This window comes from Neovison vison, chromosome 2, assembly GCF_020171115.1.
Source record: "Neovison vison isolate M4711 chromosome 2, ASM_NN_V1, whole genome shotgun sequence".
Taxonomy (NCBI): domain Eukaryota; kingdom Metazoa; phylum Chordata; class Mammalia; order Carnivora; family Mustelidae; genus Neogale; species Neogale vison.
Window position 1 is genome coordinate 206375230 of NC_058092.1, and position 27127 is coordinate 206402356.

The window sequence follows — 27127 nt, forward strand, 5'->3', positions numbered from 1 at the left end:
TGCCTTTGAATGGACATGGGAATTGCTCTTCTCTTCAAAGCTGCGAAATGACCAATAGCAGTGGACTGTGGTCGGGATCAATAGTGGGGATTAAGATCAGCATTATATCAGGGAACCGTGTTTCTGTTTTCCTCCATACTATTTGTAAATTATACTTTACAAAATTTTTGTCTTTTGACAAGCACATTATAAAAATCAATGTTTATTAATAATTATTTTTTAAAATGCAAGTTTGGATGCTTTTTTTCAAAGTTCAAATTAAATATATCTACATCTGACTTTCATTTAATATATTGTGCAACTTAGTAAACTTCTTGTTTTTACTTCAGGTTCTACTTGTATGATGATATCTTTTTTAGGACCTCCAAAAATTATGAGCCTGGAATTGCCAGAAAATGTTTATGGTGTTTATAGTTCTTTTCTATTTTTAACTGTTATATTAAAATAATAGGTATCTGGATAAAGCAGCTTCAAAAAAGAGGAAACATTATTTAGATTTCGTAATTTTTGTTAATTTGGTTGAGTATGAGATTCACACTTTGCTCTGATGCAGTAGGAAAATATTTGGATTTATACTTTCTGGTGAAGGGTGCCCTCTAGTGACTGTCTTTTTATTAAGATTGCAATTCTCGTGGTGACTTGAATATAGAAATAAAAGACGCCGTCAGTTCTCAAAGAATTTAGAAGATGAAATGTACACTAAAATGGAGAGTATATTTTATGTTATGCAAATAAATAAAAGATAAATTTTAAAAATATAGTGCTACACAAATAACTTAATTAAAGGGGGAGAAATTTTCAGGTAATGGGAAAGGTATTATCCAGTATGGTTATTGATGAAATTTTCCTAAAGGAACTGTCTTGAGCTGAATTTTGAAGGGAGATTAAGACTGAGACATATTGGGGTGCCTGGTTGACTAAGTTGGTTAAGCATCTGCCTTGGTCTCAGGAAGATCCCAGGGTCCTGGAATCAAGCCCCTAATCAGCTCCCTGTTCAATGTGGAGCCTGCTCTCCCTCTCCTTCTGGTTTGGGCTCTCTTGGTATCTCTGTCTCTGTCTCTCTCTCAAATAAATAAAATCTTAAAAAAAAAAAAAAGAAAAAGATTGAGGCATATCTTGTGGGGAAAGGGCTTCCTGCAGTGGGAAAAAAAAGTTAAGGATAGTACCAAAAAGGACTAGTGCCTAAAGGGAAAAAAAAAGATAGAAGAAAAAATGGAATTATTTTGGAAAACATTTAAATTTAATTCTAATTTACATATTTATGCAGTTGTCCAAATAATTTGTATTATACTTATAAACTTTTTTTTCCCCAGGGATTCAGGAAGGATTTGGCTGGGCATTTGTGACTTGGGAGTTTTCATACAGTTACAATAAAATATTAGTTGCTGCTGGGGCTGAAATTATCTGGACTAGATAGCCAAGATGGCTTACTCATATTGCTGGCGATTGAAGTGGCTGTTATAATGGAGTGGTCACATATGTGGTCTCTCTAGCATATTATTTTTTATTTTTATTTTTTTAATTTGTTATAGAGAGGGAGAGAGCGCATAAGCAAAGGGAGTGGCAGGCAGAAGGAGAAGCAGGCTCCCTGCTGAGCAAGGAGCCTGGTGCAAGGAGGATGGATCCCAGGATCCTGGGATCCTGACCTGAGCTGAAGGCAGATGCTTAACCAGCTGAACCACCCAGGTGTCCCTCCAGGATGTTATTTTAAGGATAGATTTGTTACTTAGTGGGTGACTTTCCCAGAGTGAGTGTCTGAAGAAGTCCTGGGATAAGTTGCATGTTTTTTTCCTAGTTTCTGAAGTTGCATGTAATTACTTCTGTCATCTTCCACTGATCAGAGTACTCAGAAACCTGCCCAGATTCAAAAGAAGGAGAGGATATAGACCCCACCTCTGACCAGAAAGTGTGTCAAAGAATTTTGGACCTATTTTGTAAAACTACTTCATTTGTTTGCCTACCTTTTTGAAGAATTATGCTCAGTACAGATAAATTCTTAATGATTTAGGGATCAGTAAATCTCTGTGTTAAAGTTAACTGTGCCAGATATCTGTTTTCTGCACTTGATTTTTGGTTTCTATTGCGTATTGTTGGTACTTAATGAATATTGTTGGAAAGAATACTCCTTTGTCTTTATCCAGGTGTTACTGTCTCGGAGTTATTTCATTTCTTATTTGCTCCTGGATTATAGAGTGTCACGGAAAGTTATAGGAGCATTGTTACTCATGTTTGATATATTTGATACAATGGTTGGGAAAATATTGGGAGTACTGGGTATGATAATTTTAGATTGACTACTTTTGTTCTTGCTATTTTATATTGCTAAGTAGAATTATATATATTTTTTCCAAGATTGGTACTTGAGGAAGGCTTTTGTGCATTTAAGATAGGGAAATGGTATATTTGCTATTTGTTCTTTAAAAGAAAAAAAAGGGAGCCCTTCTCCCAAATGATAATTCATTTGCTATCTTTGATTAATATTTTAGCCCTTTGTTTTTCACATGGATGCTGCTGAAATTTTGGGCACTTTAAATCTAAAGGCTCCTAAAGGGAGTTGCTCCTAAACTCATTTGCTATCTTTGATTAATATTTTAGCCCTTTGTTTTTCACATGGATGCTGCTGAAATTTTGGGCACTTTAAATCTAAAGGCTCCTAAAGGGAGTTGCATGACCAGTTTGTTGAATTAAGCAAATTTACTGATATACTAAAAATCTGGTTTATTTTATTTATTTTTTTATTTTAGAGAGACAGCGAGGGAGGGAGGGAGGGAGGACGAGCACATACTAATGAGGGGAAGGGCAGAGGGGAGGAGAGAGAATCTCAAGCAGACTCCCCGTTGAGTGTAGGCCTGATATGGGGTTCAATCTCATAACCCTGAGATCATGACCTGAGCTGAAATCAAGATTTGGATGCCCAACTGACTGAGCCAGCCAGGTGTCCCCCAAAATGTGTTTTCAAAACTATTTCTGAGGGACACCTGGGTGGCTCAGTTGTTAAGTGTCTGCCTTCGGCTCAGGTTATGATCCCAGAGTCCTGTGATCGAGCCCCCCATCCAGCTCCCTGCTCAGCAGGAAGCCTGCTTCTCCCTCTCCCACTCCTTGCTTGTGTTCCCTCTCTTGCTGTCTCTCTCTGTCAAATAAACAAATAAAATCTTAAAAAGAAATCCTGATTTCAATAAATTTTAAAAATGATATTTTAAAAAGATTTTATTTATTTATTTTTAAAAGATTTTATTTATTTATTTGACAGAGAGAGAGAGATTACAAGTAGGCAGAGAGGCAGGCAGTGGGAGGGGAGGAAGCAGGCTGCCCACTGAGCAGAGAGCCTGATGCAGAGCTCCATCCCAAGACCCCAAAATCATGACCTGAGCCGGAGGCAGAAGCTTGAACCACTGAGCCACCCAGGGGCCCCTAAAAAAGATTGTATTTATTTGAGAGAGAGAAAGAGAGGGAGAGAAGGAGAGTATGAGAGGGGAGAGGGTCAGAGGGAGAAGCAGACTCCCCATGGAACTGAGAGCCTGCTGTGGGATTCAATCCCTGGACTCTGGGATCATGACCTGAGCTGAAGGCAGTTGCTCAATCAACTGAGCCACCCAGGTGCCCAATAAAACTGTTATTGAGTTTATTAGCAAGCAGTTTGTATTGCACAGGATGATTTTACTAGGTTTTGAAATTTTCTGATTAGTTTTTCTATGATTATTATTATTATTATTTTTTAAAGATTTTACTTATTTATTTGACAGACATCACCAAGTAGGCAGAGAGAGAGAAGAAGGGAAGCAGGCTCTTCGCCTAGCAGAGAGCCCGACATGGGGCTCGATCCCAGGACTCTGGGATCATGCCCTGAGCAGAAGGCAGAGGCTTTAATCCACTGAGCCACCCAGAAGCCCCTCTGATTATTTTTAATGTCTTCATAGCATCATTTTTAGGAATGTTTAATTTGTCAAAAGCTGATAATAGAGTGGTTAGTTGTCTTATAAATTTACTTAACGTTCAGAAAGTTATGTCAATTAATAAAATGAAAATGTTAGTAAGCAAAATTTCAGTACTAATTAGATCAGTACCTAGAATTTGAAAAGCATTCATTATAAATATGAAATTGCTGAGCTATCATATGCAGTCTCACTAATGAAATACCAAATCTTAAATACTGATGATTAGAAATATAAAATTAAGATCAGTATGTTAGACATTAAGTTTGATATGATATGTGAAATACTGGTGAAAGAATAGGAAAAAAATGGATATGGACTGGAAGAATAAAGAATGCTTGAAAGGAGGTAAAGCAATTTTAAAAAAATTACTGGAAATACAGAATTAAGGCTAATGTATCATTTTAAGAATGGGCAGAAAATATGGTTAATGTTCGAAAAATTAAAAAACAACATTAAAAATCATCCAGTGGAGATTAGAAGTAGCTGATACAGTTTTATCAGAGATAAAGCAGTGCACATTTCTTTTCTTTTTTAAAAAAGAGATTTTATTTATCAGAGAGAGATTGTGCACATGTGCACGCATGCACACACTGAGTGGGGAATTGGGGTGTGGGCAGAGGAAGAAGCTGGCTCCCTACTGAGCAAGGAGCCAGATACTGGATTGGATCCAGGACCCTGGGATCATGACGCCAGGGACATGACATTGGTAGACAGGATAGTCTACCAATGTTTAGTATTCTAATGCTAGTCACTTTAGGTGAGTATCTTCACACTATTCTGTATAGGGCTTGGCTATGTTCTTTTGTGGTTATACAATAGATTATCTGTTCTGTTGGAGAACCAAGGATTCTGAGATCAAGACTGTTTTTATTCTGTCCAGGAAACTGTAGTGCTTCAATCAATATAGATAATTTAGAGAAATTGGGATTGGGTACTTTGGGATTTTATCCATTTAAAAAAAAATGCAAACATTTTATTAGAAGCTGAAAAGTCATTTCTCAGCAAATAAATACAGGTGTCCCTGTATTTACATTTTACATTTACATATTACATTTACATGTTATTGTATCAGTACACTTTTACAAAAGACCTACATTTGTACCTGTTTTCACTAACCAAAAGAAATCCAAAGAGGATATTTGCTTTTGTGAAAAAAGGCAAAAAGTGAAAATCACATTCAGCAGCATGAGCAGCAAGCAGGAATGGCACTGCCAAGCGCCTTCCTGGGGATCTACACTCAGCATCAAGCAGCCATAGTTCTGGACTGTGTCTGTGAGCATCTGTGTTTTATCTTGATTTATTTTGTACATCTGTTAGCAAGATATATTCTAAGATATATCAGAAAAACCTAAGAGAAGTTATTTTTTGGGTCTGGGAATGCTCAAAAATTTTCCCTTATAAATTAGTAATAATTGCTTCGTCTTTTATACACCATTTTGATTTCATAGGAGCTCTCTACCTTCAGATGATAGGAGAAACCTATACATTTTATTCTTCTTACAGTTACTGTGAGGGAATTTTTTTTTTTTTTAAACAATGGAAATTGGTGAAAGAAAAAGATACAAAAAATGGTATAATGATAGTATATGCCTTTTGGCAAAAGATATCCTAATTGTTTCCAGTAATGAGAGAGTCCTTTTTCACATAATATTTTGTAAATGTTGTTTGTTTTCCATTAGAAAGATGTTTTCCTTAAGAAAAATAAAACAAAACTGGAATATGATTAAGAAATCATTTATCTCATTAATAGAATAGAGTATCAGTCCCAAAACTTGAGGTAGCCTGAGTTCCTCCATTAAGACATTTGATTGGATAACAACATTAATTTTTAAAGAACCAATTTTAATATTTTAATGTTATCTTACTTTTTCTTATATCTATTTTATTACCACTAGGTGGAGCCCTGTACATACAATTCAAGAAGGCATTTCTGACCCATGGTTTACTTGTTTAAATGCTGTAAGCCTGATACATCAGATGGTCAAATAATGTATGATAACTCATATTTCAATATTTTGCTTTGGGGTAGAAGATTAGATATAATGAAGATAGAAAATGTGGGGCCTAGATGACTCAGTGAGTTAAAGCCTCTGCCTTCAGCTCCACTCGTGATCCCAGAGTCTCTTCCTCCTCACTCTCTTTCTGCCTGCCTCTTTGCCTACTTGTGATCTGTCTGTCAAATAAATAAATAAAATCTTTAAAAAAATTTTTAAAAGAAAATGTGTACTTAAAAGAATTTTTAAGATACGCTTTTTAGACATACATTGCAATGACATGGATGGTGAAACTAGAGGGTATTATGCTAAGTGAAATAAATCAATCAGAGAAAGACAATTATCATATGATCTCTCTGATATGAGGAATTTGAGAGGGAGGGTGAGGGGTTGTGAGGGGTAAAAAAAATGAAACAAGATGGGACTGGGGAAGGAGACAAACCATAAGAGAGAGACTCTTAATCTCAGGAAGCAAAGTGAGGGTTTCTGGGGGGTGGGGGTGGGAGGGATAGGGTGGCTGGGTTATGGACATTGGGAGGGTATGTGCTATGGTGAGTGCTGTGAGTTGTGTAAGACTGATGATTCACAGACCTGTACTCCTGAAGCAAATAATACATTATATGTTAATTTTAAAAAGACATATATATTGCTTTTATGTGTTCCTACTTGCTAAAATTAAAATATGTAAATTAAAATCCACTTAGTGTAGCATAGTCCATCGTTATTTTCTGTTCACATGAAGTTTTTAAGTCATCTCTTCTTTTAACATTAATTTTACATCTGCATTTTGGCATGATTACCATTATATTTTGGTAGAAGTAAGGCTTTTTTTTTTTAAGATTTTATTAATTTATTTGACAGAGAGATATCACAGGCAGATAGGCAGGCAGAGAGAGATGGGAAAGCAGGCTCCCTGCTGAGCAGAGAGCCCGATGCGGGGCGCAATCCCAGGATCCTGAGATCATGACCTGAGCCCAAGGCAGAGGCTTAACCCATGGAGCCAACCAGGTGCCCCAGAAGTAAGGTTTTATTGTGCTAAGCTTTTGGAAGGGAAGACTGAGCTCTTACACTGAAGTTATTATATGTGTAATTGACACTTGAACAATGTGGTGGTTAGGGGTCACTGACCCCCTGTGCAGCTGGAAATCTGCATATAACTTTTGACTCCCCAAAGACTTTACTAATAGCCTACTGTTAACCAGAAGCCTTATGATACCATAAACAGTCAATTAACACATATTTTATATGTAATGTGTATTATATACTGGATTTTTGCAATCAAGCAAGCTAAAAAATAGAAAACGTTATTAAGAAAGCTTCAAGGAAGAGATAATATATTTACAGTACTGGACTGTGTTGAGAAAAACTTGAATGTAAGTGTACCCATCCAGTTCAAACCATTGTCCAAGGTTCAACTGTATATGGAGCACTAATTTATAACCTTAGTGGATGTGGGATAGTGGGAAATGTACCTGCTTTCTGGTTTTGCCATATGTCTCTGTATATTTATTTATAGGATTTGATTAGGTTTGCCAGTAGACATTATAGCATTCTGAGGGGACATTTTAAAAGCAGAAAAATTCATTAAAATTACATATTGCTTGAAAGTTTAGAAGAATGATGTACTTGGCACCTTAATAATTAGATGGAAAAAATGTTAACTGACTTAGGGTTCAAAGATTGAATAGTTGAATGGTATTCAAAATTTTGAAGAATAATGATTGTTATTCAGAGACAAGAAAAAAGATTTTTTAGAGCCTTCGGCTGAGGTTAGACAAATACAGGGCCCTTAGTTTTCTCTACTTCATATTTTGCTCCTCTTTATTTTTTGCATTTGTAATTTAATACTGCCTAACAATTAGCTATGCCTCAGTTCTCATCCTTCTCTTCTGTCCATTGGATGATTTCACCTGATGGGTGCAGCAGTGCACATCAGGGGATTCTCTATTGAGTCATTCTCAATTGTTGATCTTCAAAGGTGATCTGGTTAGTTGCTATGCCCGTAACTTCTCAGCATTCCATGCTGCTTATCACCTTTTCTGATTGGAGAGTATATGTGACATAATGGTTAGGAGTGCTGGCTTTGGAGTCAGGTAGACTTGGAGTTAAATCTTGGCCCTACTACTGTGTGACTTTGGACTTAAAGTCTTCATCTTCCCAAACTGCATTTGTAAATTGGGATGCTAATAGAATCTACACTGTAAAGCTGTAGTGAATATTAATGAGGTAATGCTTGCAAAGTACTTAATAGTAAGTACTTGGTTGTGTGTTACTTTTTGTTTTGTTTTGTTTTTAATCTTTAGCACATTAAGCCAGATGCAGCAGCGGATATGACTCCTCTTTAGTCAGTTCAGTCACTGTGGGGAGTCGTTGACAGGGATTGCGCATCTTCTCTGCTTTCCATATCCTCCCTCCACTGTCTCCCCAGATTATCTCTATAATTAAACATAGGACCCTTGTAATTTACCCTTGTATTAAATTACAAGAGAAAAGATGGATAATTCCTACTATGTATATGGTGTATTGCTTTGGCTTTTTCCCCCTTTCCAGTGTTGTTCTGCATATCTGCCCTTTTCTCCCTTCCTGTTTGTCTCTGTTCACTCATCTTTTTATTGTTGGCTTTATTAGCAAATTTTCAGACCAATTATTTTTAATATTTTCATCAGAGTGGTAGAGGGTTAAATCAACTGCATGTATTGATTAATTCCATTTTGAGTGCTTGTGTCAGGCTCTTTGTTTTGTGCTGCATCTATTAAGTTGAGAAAGTCAGAACTAGGAACTTTTTTCTTTTCAGGGCCAAATTCTGTCTTGTGATGAATTTTGGATTTTGGCACTTGCTTGAGCCTTCAGTACATTTTTAAAAATGCAACTTATTCCTGTGGTTTAGAATGTTTTCTCATCTCTACTTCTTTATTTCTGTGTACTCTGCTCAGAATGATCTCACTGATACGGATTATGGGTAACAACAGGTGGTTATTATCAGCTTGGGCTGCAGCTTGTACTCACGTCTGTAACAGCAAGTGGTTATCCGAAGTCAGGAGAGACTTAGTAGTAAGACTTAGTAGTACTAAGACTTAGTAGTAATAGGCGGATCATTCATGGTACTGATTCCTTAATGTTATTTTTATTGGGGCTAATAGTTAACCCATTTTAGGCTTTGATTTTCTATTAATGGGGGTGAGTATTGCATATGTTCCGATACTGCTTTTCTCCATACTAACAACATCAGTAGAAAAAGAGCCATTCATCTGTGATGCTATACTAAATGCACTGGCAGTGTCTTGAATTACTATAAAATAGGAGTAGTTTTGTTTTTAAAACTCTGGAGAATAAATTAGAAAGACACACTAAAAGATGGACTTTAGAACTTTCTAGGGGTGCCTGGGTGGCTCAATGGGTTAAAGCCTCTGCCTTTGACTCCGGTCATGATCCCGGGGTTCTGGGCTCTCTACTTGGTGGGGAACCTGCTTCCTCCTCTCTCTGCCTGTTTCTCTCCCCAGTTGTGATCTCTCTCTGTCAAATAAATAAGTAAATAAAATCTTAAAAGAAAGAACTTTCTAGAATAAAATAGGCTACAAAAAATTATTTTTCTTCTTTTTGTTTATATATTGTTAACAGTTTTTAAAAGGGAAAACAGTATTGCTTTTGCACTGACAGAGTCCCACCCTCTTTGATGGGACATTGTAGTAGAGCAGTCCTGAAATACCTCTTAGATTTTTTTTTTAAGATTTTATTTATTATTTGACAGAGAGAGATGCAGCAAGAGAGGGAACACAAACAGGGGGAGTGGGAAAGGGAGAAGCAGACATCCCGATGTGCAGGGAGCCCGATGCCAGGGAGCCCGATGCGGGGCTCCATCTGAGGACCCTGGGATCGTGACCTGAGCCGAAGACAGACAATTAACGACTGAGCCACCCAGGCTTCCCTACCTCTTAGATTTTTGCTACAGTGCTACAGCTATAACAGAAAAAAAAGAGAGTAGGCAATTCTTTTGATATGTTCTGTTTCCTACTTGGTTTTTTAAGAGCCAGAGAAATTTCAAACTGTATTAAGGTAGGTAAAAAAAGATGTTTAAAACTGTGTGTTTATATCTATCTATCTATCTATCTATCTTCAACATGTGTTCATAGTTATGAAATAAGAATTTGTTTATAGCCCACTAATGTCAGATAAACTTTCTCTTGCATGGATTTCCTTCAGAATCGTGTTTGTTCAATTAGGAATTTTAATAAATATTAATTATAGGAAAAACACAAGAAGCACAAAAGTACTTTGGGAATTCTAGTACTGCCTCAGATCCTCAGTAACTAGGCTGCACCAAGCAAGTCATTTAGCATTTCCTTGCCTACTTCACTTGTGAGAAGGGGAAAGTGATATTTTCTCTGGTGTAGTATGAGAAATAAATGAAATATTAGCTTAAAAAAGTGCAAAAGGCCCCATAACTCCTTTAGCATAGAGTATTAGCCATATTTGAAATCTGTAGCCACTACTTATTCAGCAGCCAGTTGACTCATTTAATAAGGATTTGGTTGTCTTTTATGTTCATATTATGCTAGCAGCCAGTGTGTACTGAGCACTTACTTATTGCTAAGAACTTTTCATGTGTTTACTAATTTAATCCTTAAAACATTGTGATGTAGATACTGTTTTTTTATTTTGTTTTGTTTGTTTTAAAGATTTTATTTATATGGCAGAGAGAGTACAGGCAGTGGGAGCAGCAGGCAGAGGCAGAGAGGGGTGGGGAAAGCAGACTTCCCACTGAGCAGGGAGCCTGACATGGGGCTGGGGACTGGGGTCCCTTCGAAAAGGCGGGTGCTTCTTTGTCGTCGTCGTCATCTTCTTCTTTTTTTCTTTTTCTTTTTTTAGATTTTATTTATTTATTTGACAGAGAGAGAGAGAGAGCTCGAGTGCGCACAAGCAGGGGGAGCAGCAGAGGAGGAGGGAGAAGCAGACTCCCTGCTGAGCAGGGAGACCAATGCAAGACTCCATCCCAGGACCCTGGGATCATGACCTGAGCTGAAGGCAGATGCTTAACTGACTGCTCCCCTACAGACTGTTTTTTTCATCCTTATTTTATTGGTGAGAGAGTTGAGATTTAGAGAAGTCAAGTGGCTTACCTGAGGTTGAACAGTTAGTAAGTGACCTTTTTGATTCCATCTGTTCCATCCATTCATCCTTCCAGTTACTCAGCAATCATTTGTTAACCATCCACTATGTGATAAGTACTTTTCAGGGGCTGAACATTCAGTGGGGAACAAAACAGACAACTTACATTCTGGTGTGTGAAGACAAAATGAATAGAAGTATGAAATAGGGAATATATTTGAGTATATTCTACAGTGGGAAGAGTGATGCAGTGATAAATTAAACTCCTTTGTTTTAAAAAAGAAAACAAGAAGCAGGAAGGGAATTGTGGAATTGTATGTGCGTGTGTATTTGTGTCTCTGTGCGTGTGTATTTGTGTCTCTGTGTGTTTGTGTTTATAATATGGATACTGTAGCCAGAAAGAGCCTCATCAAGAAGGGGATAAAAGATGTGAAGAAAAGCAGGCCACCTGTGAGAAATATGAGAAGTATGATCAAGGTAGAGGAACAGCATGTGTAAAGCATAGGGTGGGAAAGTGTTTGGTGTTTTTCAGGAACCACAAGGAGGCCAGTGTTGCTGGCTCCACTTATTGTAAAGTGGAGAGTGAGTATTAGGAAGTGAGGTCAGTGAGATAATATGGGGCAAAATTATATAGGGATTTTATGGGCTGTTGTAAGAGAAATAGGGTTTGGAGCAGAGGAGAGAAAAGGGATCTGCTTTATATTTTAATGGGATCATTCTGTCTACATTGTTGAGAATAGACTATAGGGAAGTAGGGGTGAAATCAAGGAAACTGATTAAGAAGCAGTTGGTAACATTCTAGGCAAGATCATGGTGACCTAGTCCAGGGTGGGACCAGTAGAGGTTGTAAAATGTGTTTGGATTTTCTGGATTATTTTGATGGAGAAAGCGAGAGAGAGAACCGTCAAGGGTGATATCAAGGTTTTTTGCCAGAGCACCTAGAAGAATGGGCTTTACAGAGATAGAGAAAGACCGTGAGAGGAGCAGGTTTGAAGAAGAAGTTAAGAAATCATTTTGGACATATTTAAGATGTTTATCAGATACCCAGTTGGAGAAATATATGAGTTTGTAGGTCAGGGGAGAAGTTAGGCCTGGAAACATAAATTTGGGAGGTGTCAGTGTTCTTGTGGAATTTAAAACTCCAAATCTGGATGAAATTGAGAGAGTGGTATAGTAGAAAAGAGAAGATGTCCAAGATCAGATCCTAGTTGTAGCTCGGCTCTTAAAGGCCCAAATTTTTAATAATTACTATCCAATATGGCTATCTCTAATTTATAATAGGTACTCATTAAAAACCTGTAACATGGAGACTGCCCTCAAGAAGCTTATGGTTGATAAGAAAAACAAAATATAGGACATATATTTGAAAGGTTTAAATTACAGTACAGAGTATAATATGTGATTACATGTCACAGTGAGTAGAAAGGACTGTAAATTTACCTGTCCTTCTTATGGAGAGATTACTTGTCATGGAAATAAATGATTGACAAAGTTCTGTTGGAGGAAATAGGAATTGAACTAAATCTCAAACAATGGGCAACAGATTGGGAGAGCACATTTTTGGGAGATCCTTAAGACTACCATCAAGTTCAGTAATTTACTAGGAGGACTCAGAATTTAGAAAGCTGGTATATTCACAGTTGCTGTTTGTTATAGCAAAAGATTACAGATTAAATTTAGCATCAGGAAAAGGCATATAAGGCAGGGGCTAGGAAAGTTCAAAGTGGGGTCTTCCAGTAGTCCTTTGCCAGTGGTCATGTAGACCGCACTTATATCTCCCAGCAATGATGTGTGGCAACAGTCATAGAGTATTGTCAACCAGGGTAGCTCACCTACGCCATGGTGTCCAGGGTTTTTCTAGGGGGTTGGTCATGTAGACATGGCTGACTGCCATGAGCTGCTTACTCTTAGTCTGTAGACTCTCTGGAGCTGAAGGCCCCCACTCACTGTAAATCACATTGTAAACCACATTGCTAGCTTAGATTATTTGACATTTCTAAAGGTCTCCAAGTAAACAAAGACAACTATCAAGTAGGACATTCTGAAGGTTTATTTCCTAGGAGCTGGGGGCAAGGGCCAAACCTTTCTTAGGGCAAGGTTAATCCTTTTCTTAATGGTGTTTGGCAGGGAGGGTGATACCCTCTATGTGGAGACAGCATGAGCTGAGAGACAGTAGGAATGTGTACACTGTATTTAGAGAACGTTGTGGTGCTTGTAATATAGGCTTGAGAATATGAACCCTGGAGCCAGACTACCACGATTCATATCTCATCTGTCCCTTGCTAGTGTGGAGTTTATAGCAGTTACATAATCTGTAATATCTGTAAAGCAAGGGTAATAATAATACCTACTTTATAGGCTTGTTGTGAGGATTAAAAGATTAATATATAAAGAACTTAGAATATATCCTGACAGAGTAAGTATTACAGAAATCAGGAGTTTGTTCTTCATTCTTTTTTTTTTTTAAAGATTTTATTTATTTATTTGACAGACGGAGATCACAAGTAGGCAGAGAAGCAGGCAGAGAGAGAGAGGAGGAAGCAGGCTCCTAGCTGAGCAGAGAGCCTGATGCGGGCCTCGATCCCAGGACCCTGGGATCATGACCTGAGCGGAAGGCAGAGGCTCTAATCTGAGCCACCCAGGTGCCCTGTTCTTCATTCTTTAGTCATTCACTCATTGATTCTTTTTTGAGCACTAGTGCATTAAAGACTCATGTTCTGAGCCTCAGACCTTTATTTCCTGATATCTAGAGAGTTTTCAGGTATCTAGGGAGTTTGTGGCTCATTTAGTAATAAGTTGAATGAGAAATTAAATAATTTTTTCATACAAATGATTTCTACTAATGACAGTACTTTCAATCCAGTTTTAAGATTTTCAACCCTTGTGGGTGCTGGGGTAACACAGTTAAGCGTCCAACTCTTAATTTCAGCTCAGGTCATGATCTCAGGATTATGAGATTGAGGCTTGCATCAGGCTCCATGCTCAGTGTGGAGTCTGCTTGAGATTCTCTCTTTCCCTCTCCCCCTCCATTTGTGCTCTCTATGTCTCTGAAATAAATAAATTAAAAAAAAAGATTATCAGCTGTTGCTTTGAAGTTAAAACTTGTATTCAGCTGGCAGTCAAAGAACTTAATTTGTAGAGAAGTTTTGATCTGTAGTTATATTAAGTGGGATTCATTGTGATGTCTCTGCATTATTCTATTGCCTCAACTGTTACTTGAAGATGGCCTGCTATGTAACTTGGCCTGAGGTATCAGTGATAGAAATGATACTTTTCTAAAGAAAGGGTTTATCATAATAAGCTGCTGCATGAGGGCTTGCACTTACAGAATTGCACTCCCTTCTGCTGTGCCATCTTTTTTTTTTTTTTTTTTAATAGATCAGCCCCAGTTACATTTTTTTCTTCTTCTCTTTGGACCATGATAAGCTTCAGAGTAGTGACTTTGGGAGCAGGGTAGTTTAGAGTGAAGAGACCTTTATCTGGAGAAGTAATTTGCATGTAAGATTAGGTGTTTTTTAGATGTGTTATAGGTTTGCTTACTTTAAACCATTTAACTTATGCTCCAAAGTAACTGTAATTTAATGTTGGTACTATGTCATATTATGATGAATAGTTTTAATTGTGTATTTAAAAGTCACAGTCACAGACTTAAATCTGGCTATCAGAATCAAGTAATTCTTGAAATGTATGAGTGTCTCCTTAACATACTGATTATAAAATAAAAAAAATTATTAGCTGTTGCAAAGAATGGGTTTAATAAAGAATAAATTTTGGTGAACTGGGAAGTTAATGTTAGTTTTCTTTTTTGTGTACATTCAGGTCTGTGTATGATGACCAACCAAATGCACACAAGAAGTTTATGGAAAAATTAGATGCTTGTATCCGTAATCATGACAAGGAAATTGAAAAGATGTGTAATTTTCATCATCAGGGTTTTGTAGATGCTATTACAGAGCTCCTTAAAGTAAGGACTGATGCAGAAAAACTGAAGGTAAGAAATACTTCAACATTCTCTTTATTTTTTTCCTCATTAAATTAGTCAAGTATTAGTTTGTAGTGCATATGTATAAATCATTATTAAGTATACTATTTTCAGGAAGTGAATTAGTGTGTATATTTGGAAATGCTCTTTATGCTCTATTAACATAGTTGTCATGCTAATGACAGGAGTAATCTCTTTTTTGTAAAGCAAGTAATGCATTGACTTAACAGGATTTCTTTCCATGCAGGGAAATGAACTAAAAAAATTCATACAAGGGAAGGCCTCATTTGCAGTTTTTGAATTTGAAAAATGGCAATTAGTATAATAATGATAAAAAGCAATCCTCTAAAAATTAAAAAGAAAACTTACTATGAGTGATTGTGTTCTCAAAATTATTTAATAATACTGAAACTTTTTTTGGTTTAATAACAAAACATAATTTTCTTAAAGAAAGTTGGTCTGTATTTTCTGCCACCCAACAAAAACATTTATTAAATCAGACCTGGATTCGTTCAGTCAGAATACAAAGTATTTAGTTATAAGAATTGGCCTATTTATCTTTTTTTACATTTGGAGAATTTAACAGATAAAATGACCCTGGTTCACTAAAGGTTATGATTAGAAAACCATTATATAAAGGATATTCAGATAACAAGAGACCAAATACAGCATCAATGAGGTCACTGAGCATCTTTGTTCAGAAATTAATGAGATTTTTAATAAACTAGAATGTGCTTCCTTACTATGATGACCTAATGAGTCACTTAATATGTGGGAAAATTTGAGTTTGAGCTTTGTCTGCACCTGCAGCATTAAAATGTTGCTGTGGATTGAAATTTCTGTGTTTGATGTTAATCAACCACCCAGTGTTTGCATTCAGCAAAGTATGAATGTTTAATTACCATAAAATGCAATCACCATTTCGAACAGACAATGAATGGCACATAGACCTCATTGAAGTTATCAAAAAGGGACCAGTGGTCAATTGGGTCAGTGATTTGAATTGTTTGACAGACTTAGAGAAGCAAGTAAAGTTCAAAAATCTAGATTAAATTTGAGAAGTTTGCCACAGAATCTGTTAAAAAGAACTGTCATAAGTAATTGAAGTTAACAAAAGCCCTTTTCAATCAAAAGTTCAAGTTCAAGCTGTAGAGTTAATTTGAATTTGCATTTCTTTGTTCTAAGTTTCTCATGAAGCATGATCTGATTACAAGGGTGAGCAGTTATATCAGGGCAGTTTTATGCATATTTGTCTAATTAAGGTAAAATTATTTTTAAGGTGCAAGTTACCGATACCAACCGAAGATTTCAAGATGCGGGAAAGGAGGTGAGAATATGATATACATTTCTTACATACTCAATATGTGGATGCAGTTTGCTTAAAAATATGAACATTTCTTCTTTTTAAGGTGATAGTCCAAACAGAAGATATTATTCGATGTAGAATTCAGCAGAGGAACATTACAACAGTAGTAGAAAAATTGCAGTTATGCCTTCCAGGTGAGTTAAACTTGTCTATAATGGAATGCTTGGCTTGGTAAAACTATAATTTAATGATAGCATATGGTCATTAGTAATTATGGGAATTACAAATTATTTGGTGATTGCCCCCCAAAGCTCATGGTTATCTTTCTTATCCACTTTAGTTCTTGAATTTTCATGGTTTTCTTATCTTATAAAGTTTTGTTTGATGATCTGTCACATCAGGTTCCTAGAACGACTTGTACCTCTCCCATTTCCTTTCTGCCTAGTTTGTCCTTTATCCGTCACCCCCCTCCCACTGCTTTTTTGTTTTTTCTCAGAATACTTTCCCATGGAGGAGTGTCTTTTGATTACGTTTCCTTGCCTTTTCCTAATTCGCCCAATTTTTTAACTTCTAGTTTTCCACTGTTTTCTGTTTGTCACTTAAGCAGGTTAGTTTTACTTTTCTCGCAGTCTTGCTTTGCTAATAAAGTGAAAAAAAAAACCAAAACAAAACCCTAAAGTACTAGGTCTTTTCCCTTTTTTGGTTGTGAACTTTACCCTTCCATGTTTTAAAAGAGTGACTTTGTTGGTTTCTGAGTTTTTGATCTTTCTGTTTTGGCTCAGATATTACTGGAAAATCAAATAAATTCTAAGAAACTCACTAGTATTTTCTTTCCCCTTATGTATCCTGTTTGAATAAAAGGAAGCCAAGATGTATGTCATCTTTTTATTCGTATAGTAAGCTGAATCCGTCTTAGTGTCCCATTTTTTAAACTTATTTTTTTCGCAAGGACCCTGAAGCTCCATATCAAAATAGAATATATATCATATCGAAATAGAATGAGATGTTTTTTATAATATTTATATAATATAAATTTAGCTAAGGACACAAATTGTATGTTAAAACTTCCAGCAGGTTTTATTAACTAAAAGACATTGTTTTCTGACTTTGTGAGGATAACCTTTTTTTAAGAATCACTGAAATTCTGTTCAGTTTTATCTCTGGACCATGGATATTTGCATATTAACTTTGATTAAATAAAATGTCTGCTTCTTATGTTCCATTTCGGGGTTGAGAAACCTATTTCCTTATAGTAATGTTTAATAACACCTCTTTGCCAACATCAGATACACTCACTGAAGTAGCCATGAACACAGTCTAAGTTTGATAGCTTTGACCCTGATGGTAATAAGCCTAAAAAATTGGGTACTGGTAGAATGCTAAAGAGCTGAATTCAGCTTATTCCCCTGAGCATGCTTTTTGGAATAGAGAAATAAAGGGAAGTAGAGGTTAGACTTTTGTTACTGCTACTGTCTTTGCTTTCAAGGCTGGACAGGCAATCTGAATTCATGTAAACATTGTCTTCTTAATAGCCACATTTCCTCCATCTAGCCTTCTATCTAATTATCCACTCGTGAATTCTTTTTGTGTCAGCAATTATGGTAGATATTGGAAAAATAAAGTTGAAAATGACACAGTCATAGCTCTGAAGGAACCTATGTTCTAATGTGAATAAGGATATAAGATATTTATTATTGTATAATTGCCTAACTCCTCCTTGGGTTAGCAGGGGTGTGAGAGGATATAAGAAGTCATAGTGTAATCAGTGCATTTTCCTGGTATATTAGTTTTACTTGATTATTTATGAGGTGAGCATTATTTTTATATGGAAATAAGATAGATATGAAAGTTACATAAATTGTTTAGATAAAACAGGAGACGTCAAAGAAAGTTTATACTTAAGCAGCAGTTTTAGGTTTTTCCCCAGGTTATATGTTTACTCTAATGCTTTGGTTGGAAAAATGTGAGAAATACTGCATTACAATGTAGAGGCTGTGATAGAGGTATCCATAAAGTTCACAGGGTTAGGGTGGTTCACTGTTGTCACCATTGTAGCTTTATGGTTTTCAGACAAGTGAACTAAATATCTTCTGTACACTTGAAGACCCTTTGTAAGTAGCCAAAATAGAAAATCTAGAAAAAAGTTTTGTCTGTCCAGTCTGTGAAAATGTGAGCTGGCTTGATGAGCCAATGATAATTTACTCACTTTGTGCTTTGAAATTCTACTAAGGATAAATGGTAATCTGCATAGTTGCATTAAAACTTTTTTGGTGGCAGTGTGTCATCTTGCTGAAGCTTATAACAATTTTATTAAATAATTGCGTTTCTGAGTCTATAATAGAAATGATAAAACAAAGTTGCTTGAAAATTTATGATTTTATTATAATTTAATCTCTGTAAACTTGAATTTTTTTTTCTTTGTCAGTTTGGTATAAAATTTTGCTTAGTGATCTATAACACAGTTGTATTTGGTATATTTTTGTTATGTGTATTTTATTTGATATATTGAATCAAAATTAATCAATCTCATTTACTCAACTTTGTCTCTTGATTAACTGAAGTCCAAACTTCCAATTGCACTACAGGGAAGAGATAATAATAAGTTTCTGAATATGATAATTGTTAATAGTTTACTATTTCAGTTATAGGTATCAGCATATGAAAGTATTTCAAATTCCAGATAATGTGTTCATTTATATAAAGTAATGTTCAATATATGAAGACATTAAAATGTTTTTATTTACTTGATAAAATTTTATTTGAAAATATAAAAATATTTAAGAAAATATAGGCCTGGATTAAAGTATAGAGAAAATTAATGTATAAAGTATAGAGACTATTAATGAGTTTATAATAGGCTCTTTCCTGCTTTAATTTTTTCATCTAATTTTTTTTCTCATTTTGAAAGCTAAAATAAGTTCTCCTTTTTAATGCAGTGCTGGAAATGTACAGTAAGCTAAAAGAACAGATGAGTGCAAAAAGGTGAGTTGGTTTCTTTCCTGTTTTTAATAAATCTTTATTTTTCTATTAAAGAAAGCATGGATAAATATACTATAAATTACAATGAGTCATGTGAAGTTTTGCTTTCTACCTTTATTCTTTTTTCGTGCAATTTGCCCATCAGAATCTAGTATAACAAAGCAATTTGTAGCCATTTATTTGTGGATCCTTGTCCTTTATAAGTAAAATCAAAGATTGATGATATTGTTGAAGGACAAATAGACAACTGAACAGGAATGAAAAACTACTGATTAGCTTCCATGTGAACATTGCTTATAATGAAATGTTAAGTGTGTATGGGGGACCATAGTGAAAGCAGTGTAGGTAGTTTAAAATGTTTTAAAGATGAACAATCTTTAAGTAACATAAATGATAATATTCTATATTTGGAATAGGGAAATAATGATTTCGTCTTAATTTATTAATAATTGCTTAATTATCATAGTACATTATGTACAAATGTATACTCAAAGATTTGTGTATGTCCTGCTTTGTAGTGCTAAGCATTGAATTTTATTGGCCTTTACCAATTCGTACTAATTAGTAGTTACTTTTTTCCTCCTTAATACGTCATAAACTATCCTGAAGGTATTTTATTTATATATATATGTACATATGTGTGTGTATGTATTCTTTTTTTTCTACCAAAGTTGTACATTCTCATATTTTAAAGATCTAGATAATATAGTTCTTTTTATTTGTTGCAGAAAAACAGGCATCATCTTTCCTTCTTGCCATTCACCATTCCTTCTTGCTAAAGGCAAAAGCTTTTACCTCTTTTAAGGCATAATTTTTGTGTTTACATTTATGTCTTTATTTTCTTTTTTTAAGATTTTATTTATTTATTTGACAGAGAGAAATCACAATAGACAGTGAGGCAGGCAGAGAGAGGGAGGGAAGCAGGTTCCCTGCTGAGCAGAGAGCCCCATGTGGGGCTCGATCCCAGGACCCCGAGATCATGACCTGAGCCAAAGGCAGAAGCTTAACCCACTGAGCCACCCAGGCGCCCCCATTTATGCCTTTAAATAACTAACTTTTTTTTGTTGTTGTTATAGTTGAACTCTATTTTTTTAAATTAACATGTAATGTATTATGTTTCAGGGGTACAGGTCTGTGATTCATCAGTCTTACACAATTCACAGGGTTCACCATAGCACATACCGTCCCCAGTGTCCATCACCTAGCCTCCCAACCTTCCCACCCCCCTCCACTCAAGCAACCCTCAGTTTGTTTTCTGAGATTAAGAGTCTCTTACGGTTTGTCTCCCTTCTGGTTTCCTATTGTTTCATTTTTCCCTTCCTTCCCTGTTGGTCCTCTGTCTTCTCAAATTCCTCGTATCAGTGAGATTGTATGATAATTGTCTTTCTCTGATTGACTTATTTCGCTCAGCATAGTACTGTCTGGTTCCATCCACCTCATTGCAAATGGCAAGATTTCAGTTTTTTGATGGCTGCATAGTATTCTATCATACACACACACACACACACCCCACATCTTCTTTGTCCATTCATCTGTTGATGGACATCTAGGCTCTTTCCGTAGTTTGGCTATTGTGGACGTTGCTGCTATAAACATTTCGGTGCACGTGCCCCTTTGGATCACTATATTTGTATCTTTAGGGTAAGTACCCAGTAGTGCAATTTCTGGGTCATAGGGTAGCTCTATTTTCAACTTTTTGAGGAAGCTGCATACTGTTTTCCAGAGTGACTACACCAGCTTGTATTTCCACCAACAATGTAAGAGGGTTCCCCTTTCTCAGCATCCTTGACAGCATCTGTTTCCAGACTTGTTAATTTTAGCCATTCTAACTGGTGTGAGGTGGTATCTCATTGAGGTTTTGATTTGTATTTCCCTGATGCCAGGTAATGCTGAGCACTTTTTCATATGTCTGTTGGCCATTTGGATGTTTTTGCAGAAATGTCTGTTCATGTCTCCTGCCCATTTCTTGATTGGATTATTTGTTCTTTGGGTATTGAATTTGATAAGTTTTTATAGATTTTGGAGACCAGCTCTTTATCTGATATGTCATTTGCATATATCTTCTCCCATTCTCTCAGTTGTCTTTTGATTTTGTTGACTGTTTCCTTTGCTGTGTAAAAGCTTTGATCTGATGAAGTCCCAATAGTTCATTTTTGCCCTTGCTTCCCTTGCCTTTGGCGCTGTTTCTGGGAAGAAGTTGCTGTGGCTGAGGTTGAAGAGATTGCTGCCTATGTTCTCCTCAAGGATTTTGATGGAATCCTGTCTCACATTTAGGTCTTCCATCCATCTTGAGCCTCTTTTTGTGTATGGTGTAAGGAAATGGTCCATTTATTCTTATGCATGTGGCTGTCCAGTTTTCCCAACACCATTTGTTGAAGGGACTGCCTTTTTTTCATTGGATATTCTTTCCTGCTTTGTTGAAGATTAGTTGACCATAGAGTTGAGAGTCTATTTCTGGGCTGTTTTGTTCCATTGATCTATGTGTGTGTTTTTTGCTAGTATCTTACTGTCTTGATGATTACAGCTTTGTAATAGAGCTTGAAGTCTGGAATTGTGATACCACCAGCTTTGGTTTTCTTTTTCAACATTCCTCTGGCTATTTTGGGTGTTTCCACACAAATTTTAGGATTATTTGTTCCAATTCTTTGAAAAAAGTTGATGGTATTTTGATATGGCTTGCATTAAATATGTAGATTGCTCTAGGCAGCATAGACGTTTTCACAATATTTGTTCTTCCAATCCATGAACATAAAATTTTTTCCATTTCTTTCTGTCTTCTTCAATTTCTTTCATGAGTATTCTGTAGTTTTCTGAATATAGATTCTTTGTCTCTTTGGTTAGATTTATTCCTAGATATCTTACGGTTTTGGGTGCAATTGTAAATGGTATCTGCTCCTTAGTTTCTCTTTCTTCTGTCTTGTTGTTGGTATATAGAAATGTAACTATTTCTGTGCATTGATTTTATATCCTGACACTTTACTGGATTCCTGTATGAGTTCTAGCAGTTTTGGGGTGGAGTCTTTTGGGTTTTCAACATAAAGTGTCATATCATCTGCAAAGAGTGAGAGCTTCACTTCTTTGCAGATTTGGATGCCTTTTATTTCTTTTTGTTGTCTGATTGCTAGGACTTCCAGTACTATGTTGAATAGCAGTGGTGATAGTGGACATCCCTGCCATGTTCCTGACCTTAGGGGAAAAGCTCTCAGTTTTTCCCCATTGAGAATGATATTTGCTGTGGGTTTTTCACAGAAGGCTTTTAGGATATTGAGGTTTGTTCAGAATGGTTTGCTAACTATCTAACTGAATTCCTGGGACCAGACAGAATTTAGGATTCCTACTCCTCTGCCATCTTACTCCTCCTCCTAAATAACTAACTTTTAATATTTCTTCACTATTTTCCAGTTTGGACTATAATATATTTTTTCCAATAACATAATCTATTCTTTATATTCAGATTTCCCCACTTACCCCCCAGATATCTTCATTTCCTTCTTGAAACATTGGTAAATATGTACTTTTTTGTCCCTTTAATCTAGCACAGTCTTCCTGCTTTGGTTTTCATGAAAGGGTCCAGGTCAGCTGTCTTGTCGATGAGGACAGTTTGGATTTATTTAATTATTTTCTCATGATTAGATTCAGATAAACTGTTTTTGGTATGAGTATTACATAAGTGATATTGTGTACCCCTCAGTGTATAAAATCAGAAGGCATATACTGTTAAATTGTCTCTAGGTTAAGCTAAATTTGACCATTTGGTTAAGAGGCTGTCTAAATCAAAGAAGTATCTTTTCCTCTTAGCAATTACGAAGTAATCTGTGGGGTGATTATTTTGAGTCCTATTTCCTTAACAACTTTTCTCTCATTGGTTTTAGGATTCTTGCTTTAGATTTTACATTTCTTTCTTTTTTTTTTTTTTTTTAAAGATTTTATTTATTTATTTGAGAGAGAGAGAGACAGTGAGAGAGAGCATGAGCGAGGAGAAGGTCAGAGAGCGAAGCAGACTCCCCATGGAGCTGGGAGCCTGATGTGGGACTCGATCCCGGGACTCCAGGATCACGCCCTGAGCCGAAGGCAGTCGTCCAACCAACTGAGCCACCCAGGCGTCCCTTTACATTTCTTTTTAAGTAATCTCCATACCCAATGTGGGGCTCGATCTCATAACCCCAATATCTAGAGTCACATGCTTCTCTGACTGAGCCAGCCAGGTGCCCCTGTTGCTTTAATCGGTTATTATATTGGGGTTACAAAATGGTGATGTTTATAATTCTGTCATTCCTTTGACATTTATTAGATGTCTTTATTAATATAAAGAAGAGTTTTTTTTTAAAAGCTCTTCCTTTTTATTTCCCTTTTCTTTTTATCTTCCTTTTCTGATTATCACTATAGACTCAATGGATTTTTTCTTTTATTTTTTTAAAGATTTTATTTATTTATTTGACAGAGAGAGATTACAAGTAGGCAGAGAGGCAGGCAGAGAGAGAGAGGAGGAAGCAGGCTTCCCGCTGAGCAGAGAGCCCGATGCGGGACTTGATCCCAGGACCCTGAGATCATGACCTGAGCTGAAGGCAGCGGCTTAACCCACTGAGCCACCCAGGCGCCCAATGGATTTTTTCTTTAAGTGAGTTATAATAATATAAAATGTATAATACATAATAACAAATACAATGTTGTTTTCATTATTCTTTTTGGTGCTCAAATTGTACCACATTTGGCTAGGGGAATTCCCTCAAGCCAATTTCTGTGTCTTCATTTATCTCTGAGTGCTTTCTTAGTTAACACGCAACATTAGTTCCACACTCACAGTGTACTTTTCTTGTCCTAGACCTAGAAATAGCCATTTTCCAAGGTACCCTAGTTCCTTTTAGTAATTGTATTTAGAAACAGACCTGCTTGCTAGGTGGGCTTTTTAATAACTCCTGCCCCAGACACATACCTCTCTTAAGCTCTCTAGTTGTCTAGGGTTGCAACTGAGAAGTTTGAAGCCATTCTGATTTCTCTTAATTTGTGACCTACCTTTTTTCTCTTTTAGAATCTTCCCTTGTGTGGTCTGTAGTTTCCTGATGGTGTGCTTTGATATGGGCCTGTTTACTTCCATTGTACTGGGTACTTGGTGAACCTGTCTGGAATTTAATCTGGAAACTGTTCTTTGATCTGATCAATGTCTTTAAGAGCTAGGAAATTTTCTTGAATTATTTATTTCTGTTTTCTTAATTCCAGGACAGATAATGATGTTTAACCTTCTAGATTGGCCCTCTGATTTTCTTTTCTTTTTAAACATTTTTTTATTTCTTTGACTTCTTGCTCTGCTTCTAGGATATTTCTTTATTTTTTATTTATTTTATTTATTTATTTATTTATTTTTAATAGATTTTATTTATTTATTTGACAGAGAGAAATCACAAGTAGATGGAGAGGCAGGCAGAGAGAGAGAGAGGGAAGCAGGCTCCCCGCTGAGCAGAGAGCCCGATGCGGGACTCGATCCCAGGATCCTGAGATCATGACCTGAGCCGAAGGCAGTGGCTTAACCCACTGAGCCACCCAGGCGCCCCGGATATTTCTTTATTTTTATTTTCCAAAAAGTAATGCTGATTTTATTTCCTTTCTGCTCTCCAATTTTTAATTTCTAAGAAATTTTTGATCACCAAATATTTCTTTTCCTTCTTTTTTTTTTTTTTAAGGTAAGCTGTTCTTGATTTACTGTTAACAGTATTTTGTCTTAACTTCTGCGAGATTTTTAGATGTATGTATTTACATATCTCCTTGCATATAGTTTGTTTCCACTAAGTTTTTTTCCCCTCAGTTTTTTTGTTTTTTGTTTTTGTTTTGTTTTTGTTTTAATCGCTGATTTTGTTGGTAGGGGTGTTTCTCAGATGTCAGGTGATTCCTTGGTTGACTCAAATTTAAGTGTAGTGGACATAAGGCACTGATTGGAAGCTCTAGGTATGTGGGTAGAACTTGTTGATTGTAAATTTCACTGTGAGGTTATCTAGCTGGGCTGTTCAGTTGGTGAGCCTTTAGTGTTAATATCTGGAGTTATTTCTTCTGGGGCTGCCTCAGATTCCCTAGAGGAGACTTTTCCTCTGTCCTGTCTGGAAGGTAAAGATCTGACTGCCAGCATTCTGGGATCTGAGTTGGGGAAGAGAGCATTTAGTATATTTAGCTCTACTAATCCTTTTGTTTTCTGATCAGTAATATTGCCTTCAACCTTGGGTGGTCTCCTCACTCTATTCAGAGATTATCTGTTGTAGTATCTTTAGTATTTTGCCAAAATGGGGAATGATTGTTGCTCAGATGACTGGAGTGGAGTTTGCTGCTTAAATAGATTATCAACCAATATTTCTTACTTTAGCCCTTTATTCACTCCCCGTTCTGTAAGTAGTGGGATTACTATCAATTCTTGACATTTTGGATATTCTAGAAAATAAATAAGTTTATTTTTGGCTTCTCAACTATTGGCTTAGAATTCAGTTTTCTCAGATGTGATGAGGTTTTTTTGTTTTTTTTTAACCCACATGTCTGGTCAGCTTTCAACATTCTAAAATTTTACCATTCTCTCTTCTCCTTTTCTCTTCACTGTGTAGACTTAAACCTTTAAAGAAAAATCTCCTGTTATTTTATTGTTTCAAGGAGTCAAGATTAAAAAGCATGTATTCAGGCTGCCATCACACTAAATGTTTAGGACCCCACTTTGGTGCTCTGCCATATTTTTGTTCAGCTAAATATTCATATGGGATAATAAAATAGAGGGCATGAGCAGATGTTATTCCTGGTTATCATTAGAGGTTGCAAATTAGCAACCTGCAGAGTCAAACTTGCCCACAACTATGTTTGGTTTGACTTGTAAAATGTAAAAAAAAAAAAAAAAAAGTGTTTTTTGTTAGTTGATATCACTTCATATTTGTTAAAATATCTGGATTTATATTCTGCTGACTCCCAAATCGGAATCTCAAATCTCAAGCTTGGTTTTGACATCTCTGATTCATGTTGAATCTTTTCACATGGATATTCCACTACTATCTCAAGTTCAGCAAGTCTGAAACAGGCTTAAAATCTTTGCTTATTCTTGGATTGAGTCCTTTTCTATGAAATGTGCTGCAAAATATTTACTCTGTGGTACAGTTTTTTATTTTTAAGTTATTTGCTTAGCAACTTTTTAGACCCAAATACACAAATCATAAGTCTGTAGCTCCATGAATTTTTAAAAAGGGAATACACTTTTATAACCACCAAGATCAAGATTTGAACATTATTTGTATCCCAAAAGCTTTCCTCATCCATTCTCTTCTGGTCATTACTACCCAAACAAGATGGAGAACATTTCCATCACCCTTTTATGCCCCTTCTCAATCCATTCTTCTTTCCCTCCACAGATAACTATATTCTGATTTCTATCACATGTTCTCAGAATTGATGTAAATGGAATAATAGACTGTATTTATTTTTCTTGTCTTGTATCTCTCACTTCAAATGTTTTAAGATTCATCTATGTTATTGCAAATACCAATTATTTGTTTCTTTTCATTGCTGTGTAGTATTAAGTTCTAAGAAGTTTTTTATCTGTTTACCAGTTGGTGGGTATTTGGATTGTTTTCAGTTTGGGCGTATAATGAATAGGGCTGTCATAAAATTAGTGGACAAGCCTTTCTGTAGGCAGATGTTTATGTAACTCTTTAATATATGTATAGGAGTAGACTTGCTGGGTTATATTGTAAATGTAGGCTATCTTTTATAAGGAGCCATTAAATAGTTTCCCAAAATGGTTATACCATTTTATACTCTCATTGGCTATGAGAATTTTAGATATTGCACATCCTTGCCAACATAC

At 36.0% G+C, this 27127-nt stretch overlaps 1 protein-coding gene across 2 annotated transcripts in view; it reads left to right on the top strand.

The window, feature by feature from the left end:
• Positions 1-27127, top strand: part of EXOC6 (exocyst complex component 6) — a 231158-nt gene that overhangs the window by 21546 nt on the left and 182485 nt on the right. The window contains exons 1-5 of one of the 2 annotated variants that reach the window (XM_044240114.1): positions 10991-11063; positions 14855-15026; positions 16297-16344; positions 16427-16517; positions 19260-19305. In XM_044240114.1, the coding sequence (XP_044096049.1) occupies positions 14895-15026; positions 16297-16344; positions 16427-16517; positions 19260-19305 (317 nt within the window). In that variant the 5' untranslated portion in view covers positions 10991-11063; positions 14855-14894. Of the gene's footprint in view, positions 1-10990; positions 11064-14854; positions 15027-16296; positions 16345-16426; positions 16518-19259; positions 19306-27127 lie in introns of those variants that run through there. The other variant, XM_044240115.1, reaches the window with a different exon arrangement.